The sequence below is a fragment of the Ictidomys tridecemlineatus genome, chromosome 8 (assembly GCF_052094955.1).
Source record: "Ictidomys tridecemlineatus isolate mIctTri1 chromosome 8, mIctTri1.hap1, whole genome shotgun sequence".
In the NCBI taxonomy this organism is placed as follows: domain Eukaryota; kingdom Metazoa; phylum Chordata; class Mammalia; order Rodentia; family Sciuridae; genus Ictidomys; species Ictidomys tridecemlineatus.
In genome coordinates, this window is record NC_135484.1 from 14,180,175 (window position 1) to 14,195,628 (window position 15,454).

The following is a 15,454-nucleotide window of genomic DNA, read 5'->3' on the forward strand; positions in this document are numbered from 1 at the left end:
GATTTTAAAAGGCCTTTTAGCTTCGGGTCCTCAAACATTGATGGTGCTTCAAAGTCTCACATGAAAGAGAAAACAAGCCAAGAGCTTCATTCTTTGAGTGTCACCCAGAGCTTTTGCGGGAGCCATGGGAAGCGGGGAAAGGTTATCAGGGAAGCGGCACTGGAGCCCAGAGCAGCTGCACCGTTCTCACTAGGGCAATTCCAGCCCAGTCCTGGGGCTCTTTGTTATGGTTTTGATCTGGAATGTACCCCAAAGTCTCAAGTTGAATGAAGGGTTGGTCCCCGAGAAGAGCAAAGCTACAGGCAACATAATATTCAATCTCAAATTACACTACAGAGCTCTATTAGCAAAAACAGCATGGTACTGGAATAAAAAGAGACATGAAGACCAAGGGAGAGCAGAAGACACAGACAGACCCACGTAGATACAGTCATCTGATCCTTGATAAAGTCTCCAAAAACCCACGTTGGAGAGCAGATAGAGCTTTCGATAAATGCTGCTGGGAAAACTAGTTATCCATAAGCAGAAGAGTGAAACTAGATACTCATATCTCACCCTGCACAAAAAATCACCTTGAAGTAGATCAAAGACCAAGGAATTAGACCAGAAACACTGAAACTACTCGAAGAATACATAGAATCAAAACTCCAACATGTCTGTGCAGGCACTAACTTTCTTACCTAAAGGTCAAGAAATAAAAACAAGAACCAATAAGTGGAATAGCATAAAATTAAAAAGCTTCTGAGGAATCTCCGTACTGCTTTCCATAGTGGTTGCACTCATTTGCAGTCCCAGCAGAAATATATGAGTGTAACTTTCTCACCACATCCTCACCAACATTTATCATTGCCTGTATTCTTGATGATTGCCATTCTAACAGGAGTGAGATAAAATCTTAGAGTAGTTTTGATTTGTACTTCTCTAATTGTCAGAGATGTTGAACACTTTTTCATATATTTGTTGATCAATTCTATTTCTTCTTCTGTGAAGTGTCTGTTCAGTTCCTTGTCCCATTTATTGACTGGATTATTTGTTTTTGGTGTTAAGATTTTTGAGTTCTTTATATATCCTAGAGATTAATGCATTATTGGAGGTGCACTTGGTAAAGATATTCTCCCAATCTGTAGGCTCTCTCCTCACTTAATATTAAGATTCCTCAGAAAATTGGGAATAAAACCACCGTTTAACCCAGCTATCCCACTTGTTAATCTATACCCAAAGGACTTAAAATCAGCATAGTATAATGATGCAGCCACATAAATGCTTATAGCAGCTCAATTCACAATAGCTAGACTATGGAACCAACCTAGGTGTCCCTCAATAGATGAATGCATAAATAAGATGTGTTATATATACTCAATTGATTATTACTCAGCTTTAAAGAAGAGTAAAATTATGAAATTTGCCAGAAAATTGTGGGAGTTGGAGAATATCATGCTAAGTGAAATATCATGCTAAGTGGGGAGCACTTGGGAAGAATAGCGTTACCTTAGATGAGGTAGAAGGAAGTGATGGGAGGGGAGAGGAGGGGATGTCGGGATAGGAAAGATAGTCCAATGAAACAGACATTATTACTGTATGTATATATGTGACTGCATGACCAATATGATTCTGCAATATGTACACTCAGAAAAATGAGAAATTATATCCCATCTATGTATGATATATCAAAGTGCATAAATTCATTCTACTGTTCATGTACAACTAATTAAAACAAATTTAAAAAATTTAAAAACCTTCTGCACAGTAAAAGAAACAAGAAAGGAAGATACAGCCTACAGAATAAGAGAAAATCTTTTTTAAAAAAACTCTTTCAGACAAGGATTAATATCCAGAATATATTAATCCTCCCCCCAAAAAACACTCCAAAAAATCTAATAATCAATAAATGGACAACAGTCCTTAATAAACATTTCTCAAAAGAATAAACACAAATGACCAACAAATACATGAAAAAATGTTCAACATTCTTAGCAGTCAGTAAAATGCAAATTTAAAAAAAACTACACTGAGATTTCATCTCATCCTGGTTAGAATGGCAATCATCAAGAACACAAAGAATGATAATTGCTGGCAAGGATGCAGGGAAAAGGTACACTTATATGTGGTTGGTGGGAATTCAAATTAGTATAACCACTTTGTAAAGAAGCTTGGAGATTCCTCAAAAGACTTGGATTGGAAACACCAATTACTTAGCTATCCCACTCCTTGGTATTTATCCAAAAGAACTAAAATCAGCATAGTATAGTAATACAGGCACCTCAGTGTTTATAGCAGTGCAATTCACAATAGCCAAGTTATGTAACCAGCCCAGGTGCCCATCAACAGACGAATGAATGAACAAAATGTGAAGTTTTACTCAGCCATAAACAAGAATGAAATTATGTCATTTGTGGGTAAATGGATGGAACTAGAGAACATCATGCTAAGTGAAATAAGACAGACTCAGAAAGTCAAGAGTTAAATGTTTTCTTTCATATGTGGAAGCTAGAGAGGGAGAGAGAGGAAAAGGGAATAATAAAAAACAAAAAAAGAAGGAAGTCTCCCAAAAATAGAAGAAAGACCAAAAGAGCAGAGGAAGGGGATTGAAAGGGAGGGGAGGACATGAGGAAGTACTGAGGAATGAAATCTAGCAAATTACGGCAGGTCTATGTATGAATATACCACAGTGAATCCCACATATTACGTATGTATGTGCATAAAATTATAATTCACTAATTAAAATAATAATGACTATAATTAAAGGGAGATCAATAGAGTAAAGTGGATCAGAGGAGGTAGAGGGCAGGATAAGGGAACAACATATTGGGAAATGAGATTAAACAAATATTGTTATGTGCATGTATGAATATAGCATAATGAATCTCATTTTATGGATAATTACAATGCATCAGAAAAAGTTAAAATAAAATAAAGGGTTTGTCCCAAATGAGTCAATGTTCAGAGATGGGGCTTATGGAAAGTAATGAGACGGTGAGGAATCTGACCTCATCAATGGATTAATCCATAGATAACTGAATGCACCATTGGAGGGCCGTAGAAACTGTAAGAGGTGGGACCTAGTTGAAGAGAGTAGGTCCTTAAAGGAATGCCCTTAGGGATGCCGCATCTTGTCTCCCCTCACTCCTGTCCCACCAGCAGCCACGAGGCCAGCAGCTTTCTTACACCATGCCCTTCTGCCATGATGTTCTGCCTCATCTCAGGCCTAGAGCAATGGAGCCAGCCAACCATGGACTGAATCCTCTGAAATTGTGAGTCAAAGTAAATCTTTCCTCTTTTAAATTAGTTTTCTCTGAAACTTTGGTCACAGAGATGAAAAACGAATACACTCTTAATGCAGCAAAGCGATATGGTTGCAAAACAGCAAATCTTGCCCTTAAGCGTATGCATCTGTCACAGTATGTCACCCATATTCCCATGTCAAGTTCCCTCATTGCTGTGCCATGTTGAAGCAGTTGAACCACAGCCACCCAAGAGTAGGGTCTACTGGTCTAGTTGTAGTTGGGAAGAAGAGTACTGGGTAGCTTTGCCACCTCCCTGGAATCCATGGGAACCTCCCCAAATAGAATATGTTCCTACTAGATGCTCCCAATTCCTAGATGGAGGAACTGTGCCCTCCCCCTGCCCTCTTGTCCCTACTCATTTAAGTTTTCAGTTACACTCATTAAGTGAACTCACCTGCTGACAGACACCTGAAGCCTGCTAAAATCCTCCTGTTTGCCTATTTCTCTGCCCTTTAACAAAAGAAAGCATGAAAATTTGGAGTCTCAGCAAGGCAGCTGCCAGAGAGATGTCAGAACATCCCGTAGATTCAGAAGAGAGGCGAAGGAACGCCACAGCCTTACAGAATGGGTTGAAGGGGTATTGACTTCTAACAGGGCTCAGATGTCTCAAAATCAGGCATCTCAAGAGCTACTTTTATTTGTGTACTTGCTCCTTCAAGCCTTTCCTGAGCTCCGTTCATTACTGGTTTGAGTGAGGAGGCTGAGCTTAGAGCCAGGGAAGCTAATGGCTGAATTCCTGGGGAACACAGGAGAAGAAGCAGCCTCAATCCCTGGGGTGGCTGAGACAATCAAGCCGTCACAGATGACACAGAAACTGCTGAAACACGGAGCTGGTGGGGGGCACATCCCCACAAAGTGGATCCTCTACCCCAGGGGCCAAAAGTGAGCAAGGAGAGAACATGAAGTAAGATGGGGGCAGGAGTCAGAGCCCAGAAGGAAGCGGGGACTCTAGCCTTGTGCTGAGAGGGATGGGCAAGAAAGGAGAAAATAACTAGTTTGCCACTAAAAGAATGAGGAAGTGGTTAAGGTTGAATGAGTCCCATGGAATCCGGCTCCAGAGCCACTTCTCTTTACTTCCTCCCTTGGCCAGGCCTCTAGCCTACTCCCTGGAAACCTCACACCTGTGCCCAGCAGTTCAGGGCTGTCAGGTTTCTGGGTATCAGTTTTTAAAAGGCAATCTGCCTTGGGGTATCCATCCCAAATCGATATTCCCAATTCAATAGGTAGAAACTAATTGAGTACGAACTGTAAGAATAAAATTGCTTTGGAGGTACATAAAATTATGGTGCATTTTGGAAAAGACTTAATTTTTCATAAATCAAAGTGACATTTTCCTGCTGCCTTTCAAGCTTCTAGAAAAAAATCAAAAAAATCAAATGTATTTCAATAACACTGAAACTAAGAGTCAACCATTCATCGATGTCCCTGAAAGTGATGCAGGTATCAGAAGTATAACAACTTTGTAGTAATATTTCCTCCTTTGTGATCAGGCTGAATGATGTTTCATTTATTGACTAGTTTCACTATGCACAGGATAATAGTAATAAGATTTAATAATATATTTTTTTAAAGTTAATCTCCATTATGGTTGACTATAAAATGCATATCGAAGAATAACAAATCAAACAATAAAGAGAAAAACCTCTATAGCTAGATAACAAAACACAGACATATAGCATATATTATAGAAAAGCATCACTTCTCAGAGCTGGGTAGGCAGGTTTTCACATTCTTGTTGTGGCTTTGTTTGTAAATTGTGAAGGGAAAATTAATTCCTTGAAGTCATGTTTAATCTGGCTTGATATAATAAGTATTCTATAGGTTGGAACTTGACTATCAAGATTGTGTGATGTATTTTATCTTAAAACTCTTCTCATCTTAATTATTAATAAAGAGATGTAGTCAAAGTATGCCAAGATATTAAGACAAAGGGAATTTCAACTTACAATCACCAGTATTTGAAAATTCTGACAATTTTCTATTAGTAAATATATATATATATATATATATATATATATCTAGAACTACTAAAGTAGCCCAAAGTTTGATTATCTTTATTAAAATTTATCACTCAAAATGAGGTCTGTTCATAATTTCTGTTATATTAATAGCCATTCTGAGGATGGAATAAAGACCAACTCTGGGTATTTCTAGAAATAACTTCCCCACTATTCTGCTTGCTGATGATGCTTCCTATTCTGTCTTTTAAAAGTTACCATTATTATGACTCTCAAATTACTATCACATAAATGTAACATTGTTTGAATTTGATTCTTAGTGTAAACTATTTTTTTAAATGATTGACAATATTTGATATAAAGTCTTTTTAAAATGTGGCTTTCTCAAATTTTAATGAAAATCTTGACAATCGTCTTCAGAATTCTTCCAGGACAACTTTTTCTTCTCTTACTCTTCATTCTTTTAAAATCAATGACTATTTTTACTCTGCTTGGTAGAGTAGGCTTTTGACTTATAAAAGCTCTATTCCAATGGCACACACACACGCGTGCACAACCCCCCACAGTCATGTGTCACTTAGTGGCAGGGATACATTCTGAGAAATGCATCATTAGGTGATCTTATAATGTGTGAACATCATAAAATGTACTTCCACAAACAGCTACACCATCACTAGCTAATAAAATCACATGGGAATTCCATCATACATGTTGTCCTTTACTAAACAAAACACCATTATGTAGCACATGACTGTATATAATTTCATTTTTGCCTGTGTAGTTTTTTTAAAAAATAAATAACCAAGTAATAGAGATTGGTTCAAGGATTTTTTTGAGTCATCTAGATCCTTTAAATTATCATAAGGGAGTTACAAGGTGTTTTTGAACATGCCTCATTACTATAAATTTGCTTAGAAGTGAGTTTTTGATGAAATAGCTAAACATGGACAAAGTATTTTCTTTTCCTTGACAGAGTTCCTATTTTATTCCTAAATTCAGAATATTATTACCATGAATTCTTCATCCACTAGTACTGTCTTTGAACTTACAGTTGTTTCAAATGATTTTAAATTTTTATAAGTATAAAAAATGCCACAATGATAATCTACAGATAAATATCAAAAGTACATACTTGAATTGAGAAGTACTCAGATAGTAATATTGCCAAAATTTCATAAGGGAAAATATACCTTTACAGAACAATAAAGAGCAACAAAGAGTTAGCTCTTAGAGATATGACCACTAGTATTTTATTCTTTTGTTTGTTTTTCTCTTCTTCCAAAGTATTTTTAAAGGTACTAACAGATATAAAGATAAAGCAAAACCTATAGCCCCATAATATCCAGATTACAATTTATGGATGATCTGTCTATTTCACATAAGAATGCTAATATATATATATATATATATATATATATATATATATATATATATATTCAATAAAACTCTTAATTCCAAAAATAGTTAGGAGTTTTTGTCTACCAGGTTGACTTACCCTGAAAACCTAAATTTGCCTATTAATCCCCAGACTTCCCTGTAAGCCAATCTTCACTATCCTAACCATTACCTAAGTGGATTGGATATGCTCTAAGGAATATGAATCACAATACAGATGGCTTCTTATTCAAAGGGCCACATGCTTACTATATTAATTTAATATATGCAATACCTGTAAGGTTCTTTAAGGCCAGACATAGGCCTACTCAACCGATAACACGCCAGTGACCTTAGAAATGTGCGCACAAAACTTCACATTATTTTAGTTTCATAAAAAGTTCCACACTTCATAGGTAGGAGAAACCATATGAGAATATCTCTATCTAAATCCACTACTCCTTTGACCAATAAGCCCACAAAAGAGATTTAACTTCCTCTTGCCTTAGTACAAACTTCTTGATATGCATAATGAATGTGTTGGGACATGGAGGAATCTGGTTTCCATACTAATTAGAGCTCTTCTCTGAACAGCAAGAGCAACAGTCAAGTTTTATGGAAACACCATTTCTGAGAGAATCAGTAGAAATGTCACTTCCACCATTGGGTCTTTCCACAAGCTCTTCTCAGAGACAATGCCCCAATTTATTTTTCAATTACATTTCTCATATGCATATGTCAGTTTGGATAAATAATAGGCATTCAGTAAATAAATGTATTAGTATTATGTCTCTAGTTCAGACAAATCTTTAAAGAAAATATTTTCAGGAAAATAATTTATTAGTAATTGAGGTATTTTGAATGATAGTGCTCAATATTAAAATCTTTTATAGATCCTATAGTATTAAACACTTCTGACAGCACGCACATATGATATGTAATACATTCATCATGTGTCTACTCAAAATCTTTTTGGCAAATAAGATGGCTTAAAAAATAAGTTTTGTCAGATCAAGCATTTTAGTCTTCTAGACTTTGATATTAGAATGCTACTTCCTAAATTCTAGGAAAATTGTAGTGTCATGATATGAAAATTTCTGATGGAGCTTTGAAACTAATGAGATAACAAGTATTGTTTCCTTTCCTCCCACTATTTCTCCCATGAAATCGCAATCAGTTCTTAAAAAGACTCTTATAACAAAAGTTGAGTTTAGCATTCTTACCTGGCACCCTTTTGGCCCAGTTGATCATGTGAACCAGCTCCCTGTCTGCCAGGTTGGTCAGCAAGCCCATCATGGAGGCCTCGCTGAAGGGTCTGGTAGGATCGTACTCGGAGTAGATTATGGGGGGCTCAGCGTCCAGCAAGGCACTGACCATCTGATCAGCTGTCAAGGACAAGGCAGGGCTGTTCTTCTTAGTGTGTTTGATAATGAGGGGGCTTGGCCAAAGGTTGGCAGCTCTCATTTCTCCAGAGGATCCTATTTCATTCCTGCCTTCCCCATCATCTCTCTGACGCTTGTGTTTCAACATTCTTCCTCCTCTTCGGTCTTTCCGTATCCCTGAAAATGCAGGGGGAAAAAATTAACTAATTTGTTCCCAAGTAACTTTTCATATAAACACCATTTTCAAAGCAAACAGCCACTTTATTTTATTTCAATAAATACATGGGGGACAAACAAACTAGTAAGCATTTAGCAATTAATGATTTGTAGCATTTGCCAATTTTCATGATATAAATATTGCCACTGAAACTAATTTCAAGTCACTTGTCTAACATCAATATTCTTATAAAACGCTTGTAAATAACAGTAGGCTTTTGTGAGCCAGTACAAGCTGGCTGTGACACACCAGGTTTGTGTGTGTGTGTGTGTGTGTGTGTGTGTGTGTGTGTATAAAACAGATGCTGTAAAACAAAAGAATTATAATAAAAAAACTATTCTTGAAATATAGTTTAACATCAAACATTTCTTCTGCATGAATATTCTTTTAAATAGTAAATTAAAAGAATATTTTAATAATAAAGGGGCAGAGTAAGATGGTGGGATAAGAGCCTCCAAAGATTGAATCTCAACAGAAATATCAATTCAAGAACTATTCATGCATGAAAGTACCTTCACAAGAGTTGTGGGAGATCACAGTACCTGCTTTTAGCATCAAATAAGAAAGATTCTTTAAAGGCAACAAGGAAAGAATCGCTCACATTACCCTTCTTTCAACTCTAAGCAGCACAATGTAGAGAAGGACACTTCCCACTTGAGAGAGGAATATAGACCTTAGACACGAAACCAAGTACCAGGTGTACCACAGTGACATTCAGTACTGGGAATAACGCTATAGCCCCTACCCCCAGTCTTTGACTCAGACAAAGCCTGTGTATGCACCCTTCACCAGGCAGAGACTTGTGACCCCAGTAGGACAGCCTTGCATTTTAGCCCACTTCACCTCCAATCAGCTGCAGGGGTCTTGGGCCACAAAGAAACCACAGCAGCAGGCAGGTCATAGCAGGAAGGGCCTTGGTCCTGCCTCGTGCTGCACTGGTATCAGTGGTCTATTGGCTCCTGATAGGAACTGGCACTGAAGCAGCCATGGTGTCTGTGGGACTGCTCATCCTTTCCACAATCCCAGGCAGCACAACATAGAGAGAGTTATTGTCCATTGCAGAATGAAGAGGGAGATAGGCACTAGTTGTTTCTGGACCTTCCACAGTGAGGCCTGTGCCAGGCAAAATTCTATGGTACCTGACTTCAGATCATTGACCATGGACAAGGCATCTAGATAGCTGACATGGAGGCTTATGGAGAAGGACTACCCTTTCAGATATATCCCGTGGGCATCTTGAACAACCCAATGGCAGATTTATGACAAACTAGAGTTTGGGGGCACTCTCTAGTGCTGAAACAGTGACTACACACCACTGTACAAATATTAATAGACCTAAAGGGAGAGATATACTCCAGCACAATAATAGCAGGGAACTTTAATATCTCATTTTCAGCGATGGACATATCGTCTAGACAGAAAATCAACAAAGAAACAGCAGAGTTAAACAGCACCAGAAACCAAACGGACCAGTAATTACAGAATATTCTATCCAACAGCTGAAGAATATGCATTCTTCTCAGCAGCACAAAAACATTCTCCAGGAGAGATTATACAGTAGGCCATATCAAGTATCTTATCTAATCACGATGCAATAAAGCTAGAAATCAGTTACAAGAAAAACTTAGAAATACATGGAACTTAAACTGACCCAAATTACCAATGGGTCAGTGAAATAATTAAGAAGAAAATATACAATTTCCTTGAAATAGATGATAATGGAAATACAACATACCAAAATCTAGGAGGTATAGCAAACTTAGAGGAAAACTGATGGACTTGTATATATTGAGCCCTTCTTGCATCCCTAAGACGAATCCCACTTGATGATGGTGGATAACATTTTTATGTGTTGTTGAGTTTGGTTAGCTACTATTTTTTTGAGAATTTTTGCACATAGGCTCATGGTAATGTTGACTTTCTTTTACATCAAAAAAAGCAGAAAGTTCTCAAATAAAAAGCCTGTTGCATCTCAAGGAACTAAAAAGAAAATACAAACAAACCAAACCCAAAGTTGGCAGAAGAAAAAACTAATAAAAGTCAGACCAAATAAATGAAAGAGAAATGAAAACAACAATATGAAAAAAAATAACAAAATTAAGAGTTGATTTTTGCAAGCATAAATAAAAATGACATTTTTAGACTAAAAAAAATGACTCAAAATTAGAGATGAAAAATTTCTGATATCACAATTTATACCACAGAATTGAAAAGGATCATTGAAGACTATCATGAACAACCACAAGCCAACAAATTTGATAACCTAGAGAAAATGGAAAAATTCCTGACACATATACCTTATCAAGGCTGAATCATGAATAAATAGAAAACATGTACAGATCAACCACAGCAAGACTGGATTAGTCTCCCATCAGAGAAAAACCTAGAATCAAACAGCTTCACTGATGCAGTCCATCCAAACCTTTAAGGAAGAACCAATTCTTTTTCAGTTATTCCAAAAAAAAAAATTAAGTGGTGGAAGAAACTTTTACAAACTCTTTTTTTTAAAATGTTTTAAAATATTTTTCTTTTTTTTTCCTAAAAATATGCTAACTTTATTTAACCATTCAGTTGAATTGGCATTATATTCTTCAGGCCATTTTATATATCTGTATCCTGTATCCTCTCCCTGTGTCCTCTTTTGTTTTCCTAGATAGTTTTTTTTATTGTTGGTCGTTCAAAACATTACACAGTTCTTAATACATCATCTTTCACAGTTTGATTCAAGTGAGTTATGAACTCCCAACTTTACCCCGTATACAGATTGCTGTATCACATCAGTTACCCTTCCATTGATTGACATATTGCTTTTCTAGTGTCTGATGTATTCTGCTGTCAGTCCTATTCTCTACTATCCCCCCTCCCCTCCCCTCCCCTCCCCTTTTCTCTCTCTACCCCTTCTACTGTAAATCATTTCTTCCATTTGTATTATCTTGTCTTACCCCTCCTTTCCTCTTATATATCATTCTCACTCCCTTTCCCTCCCACCTCTCATCCCTGTTTAATGTAAATCTTCTTCTCAAGCTCTTCGTCCCTACCCTGTCCTTGTTTACTCCCTTTATATCAGAGGGGTCATTTGGTATTTGTTTTTTAACGATTGACTAGCTTCACTTAGCATAATCTGCTCTAATGCCATCCATTTCCCTCCAAATTCTATGATTTTGTCATTTCTTAATGCAGAGTAATACTCCATTGTGTATAAATGCCACATTTTTTTTTATCCATTCATCTATTGAAGGGCATCTAGGTTGGTTCCACAATCTTGCTATCGTGAATTGTGCTGCTATGAACATCGATGCAGCAGTGTCCCTGTAGCATGCTCTTTTTAAGTCTTTAGGGAATAGACTGAGAAGGGGAATAGCTGGGTCAAATGGTGGTTCCATTCCCACCTTTCCAAGAAATCTCCATACTGCTTTCCAAATTGGCTGCACCAATTTGCAGTCCCACCAGCAATGAACAAGAGTGCCCTTTTCCCCGCATCCTCTCCAGCACTTATTGTTGTTTGACTTCCTAATGGCTGCCAATCTTACTGGAGTGAGATGGTATCTTAGGGTAGTTTTGATTTGCATTTCTCTGACTGCTAGCGATGGTGAGCATTTCTTTATGTACTTATTGATTGATTGTATGTCCTCCTCTGAGAAGTGTCTATTCAGGTCCTTGGCCCATTTATTGATTGGGTTATTTGTTATCTTATTGTCTAATTTTTTGAGTTCTTTGTATATTCTGGTTATTAGGGCTCTATCTGAAGTGAGTGGATTAAAGATTTGTTCCCAGGATGTAGGCTCCCTATTTATCTCTCTTATTGTTTCTTTTGCTGAGAAAAAACTTTTTAGTTTGAGTAAGTCCCATTTGTTGATTCTAGTTGTTAACTCTTGCGCTATGGGTGTCCTATTGAGGAATTTGGGGCCCGATCCCACAGTATGTAGATCGTAGCCAACTTTTTCTTCTATCAGATGCCGTGTCTCTGATTTAATATCAAGCTCCTTGATCCATTTTGAGTTAACTTTTGTGCATGGCTAGAGATAGGGATTCAGATTCATTTTGATGCAAATGGATTTCCAGTTTTCCCAGCACCATTTGTTGAAGATGCTATCCTTCCTCCATTGCATGCTTTTAGCCCCTTTATCAAATATAAGGTAGTTGTAGTTTTGTGGATTGGTTACTGTGTCCTCTATTCTGTACCATTGGTCCACCCGCCTGTTTTGGTACCAGTACCATGCTGTTTTTGTTACTATTGCTCTGTAGTATAGTTTGAAAATATTTTTCAATTGTTGATATTTATTTATTTATTTGTTTGTTTGTTTATTTATTTATTTATGTAGTGCTGAGAATCTAACCCAGCACCTCACACATACCAGGTAAGTGTGCTACCACTGAGCTACAGCCCCAGCACCTCTTCCAACTCTTTTTACAAGGTCAGAATTATCCTGAGACCAAAACTAGACAAGAACATGAATAAAGACAACTACATACATTTCCTTGAATAACATTCATGAAAAAATTCTCAACAAAATACTAGTAAACCAAATCTAACAACATATCAAAAGAATTATTCACCATGATCAAGTGGGATTCATCCCAGGGATGCAAGAATGATTCAACATATGCAAATCAATAAATGTGAGACATCATTTCAACAGAATGAAGGACAAAAGTCCATATGATCAGCTCAGTAGAGGCAAAGCATTGAATAAAATTCAATATCCGTACATGATAAAAACTAAACAAATTAGGTTCAGAAGGTATGCATACCTCGGTATAGTAAAGATCAAATACAATAACCCCACAACTCACATAATAGTGAAGAGGAGAAAGCTGAAATTTTCTAAGAGTAACAAGAAAAGGATGGCCACTTTCACCTTTTTTATTCAACCTAGTACTGGAAATTCTACCCAGAGCATTCAAGAAAAAGAAATAAATAAATGGCATCCAAATTGGAAAAATGGAAGTCAAATTGTCCCTTTACAGTTACAATCTTATACACTGAAAATCAGAAAGACTTCACCAAAAAAACTATTAGAACTATTAAGTGAATTCAACAAAGTTTCAGGATACACAGTCAACATACAAAAATCAGTTGCATTCCTCTAAGTTGATAATGAATCATCTAAAAAAGAATTTTAAAAAGCAATCTCATTTACAATAGCTATAAAAAATAAAGTACCTAGGAATTAAAAGTTCTAAGTAGTACAAAGTAGCTTTTTTTCCCCCAAAAGGTTTACCCAGCTGCTTTCTTACTAACTACATCATGAAATAGGGGAGAAAGGGGGAATTCAATTTTTCTGCTGTGATTCTTTGAGGTTTTGGCTCAACATCTTAGCCTGAAAAAGGCCAGGCTGTGCTGCTAAAAATGTTATCAGCAAAAACAAATATTTTTAAAAGACAAAAATTCACACAAGCTTCTGTATTTTCAAAGAAAGTTAATCTCTCCAAAATTTGTCAGATAGCAACAATTTCGATTTATATGTAGAAAATTATCATTTGATAAAAAAGTTAATACAATTATTTTTACTATTAAAGATATGAGAAATAAATGCTATATCATCTTTCTCTATCAAGGGATTTTGACAAATATGTGGTTGTAAAGTGTTTAATATATAACTTTTATTCTTGTAGGTCTAAAGGTATATTAGATGTCATTTTTAAAACTAAGAGAAGCCACCCACCTTTTCTATTGCTCAGTATTAAAATGAGGATTTATCAGAGCTCTTAGAATAAGTTATCATAACCATAATTTTTTTATTATTGCAAATACACATTGGGCACTATTTGTTTTAAGTGTTTTGCATACATTATGCTATAACACATTGTAACTAATTAGTCCTCACAATAATCTTGTAAATGTTAGAAAACTGCACTTAGGTTCATGGCTCATCCATGATCATTTCTCTTTGATTCCAGGTCATGGCTCTTTAAAGAAGTGGTTTTGTTTTGCTTTTCAGTTAAACAGAGATTTTGAATTTTAGCCATTATCATAGGTACAAAGTTGCTAAGTGTAAGAACATCAAGAAGTAAACCAAGAGAGACAAGAACAACAGTATACGACCAGTCATTGTGCAGAATTGGGCCCTTCAGTTGCCTCACTGCCAGATGCACCCACATCTGGATGAAGGATGATGGTGCTCCCCCTCTGCTCCCGGCTCATCAGAGCACACCAGAAGCCTGCTCAGTGCCAGATGCCACATAGTAAAGAAAGATCTATTCAGATTAGAGTTAACTAGAATGTCAAGGAGACCTGAACTGAGGTCACATGGAGAACCAGGAAGGAACGAGGAGGAGGAGTGAGCCTGGAGAAAAGACTTACAGGAAGTTCAAGCACCACCCTCAGATGGGCAATCTTGCGTGGCATGGTTCAACTAACTGCCTGCTTACCGGCCCAATGGCTGAAACAGAAGCAGTGTGGAGCGACCCCGGAGAGTAGGCTGCAGTGCAGGACCAGGAGCATGTGCAACAGTCAGAGGGACAACAGAGTCAGAAGCTGCCACCATAAGAAGAAATGAGGTGGGCCACTGGCATTTTCCAAGAATAGGCTAAATGAAAACCTTACAGGAATGTTTGTGTCAAATCATGAAATTTCTCATCTTAGAGGAATTTGGAAGTAGACTGTTCTGATGGTTTAGTCACAGCGCTATTTAAAGCAATGAATTGAACCAGCACACCCACTTGAGTTTCACACACAATTCAGGTTATTGAACATACGACAAAAATGGCCACAGGTTGGAGAGGTGGAAGAGGGAAACACAACTGGAGAGATGAAGAGAGGATGATTATTTGGAAAACCATCAAAGAGTCAAAGAGGGAAAGGTAAATCCAATGAGCATTAATGAATACTTTTTCTAATTTACCCCAAATGTACTATACTTTCCAAATATCAAAGTTCCCACAATTATACAAAGAGAATAAAAAGAGATGCTTCTACATATTATGTGGCCAACTGTCTGTGAGAGGATCCCAGGGTATTGTTCAATGAGAAAGGAATCCTGTTCTACTTGCAAGTCATAATGTGCACATTGCTGGTGACAACACTGCACATCTATTTTGCAGCAGTTAAAACAAGGTACAACTGGAATTAAATGAGAGAAGGTGAAAAGTAATGCAACTTCTATTCCTATTTTACCCTATGTCTAGTGAGAACTGAAGATCAGAACCATGACTCTGGGCTGTTGTGTCTCTGAGGAGTGTAAGGTCAGGTGAGGCCAATTTGGAAAGCAGTATGGAGATTCCTGGGAAAGCGGGGAA

At 37.0% G+C, this 15,454-nt stretch overlaps 1 protein-coding gene across 5 annotated transcripts in view; it reads right to left on the reverse strand.

Moving 5' to 3' along the window:
- Esr1 (estrogen receptor 1) overlaps positions 1-15,454 on the reverse strand; it is a 375,741-nt gene that overhangs the window by 135,794 nt on the left and 224,493 nt on the right. For all 5 annotated transcript variants that reach the window (XM_078018886.1, XM_078018887.1, XM_078018884.1 and 2 more), the window contains one exon: positions 7,840-8,175. In XM_078018886.1, the coding sequence (XP_077875012.1) occupies positions 7,840-8,175 (336 nt within the window). The remainder of the gene's footprint in view (positions 1-7,839; positions 8,176-15,454) is intronic.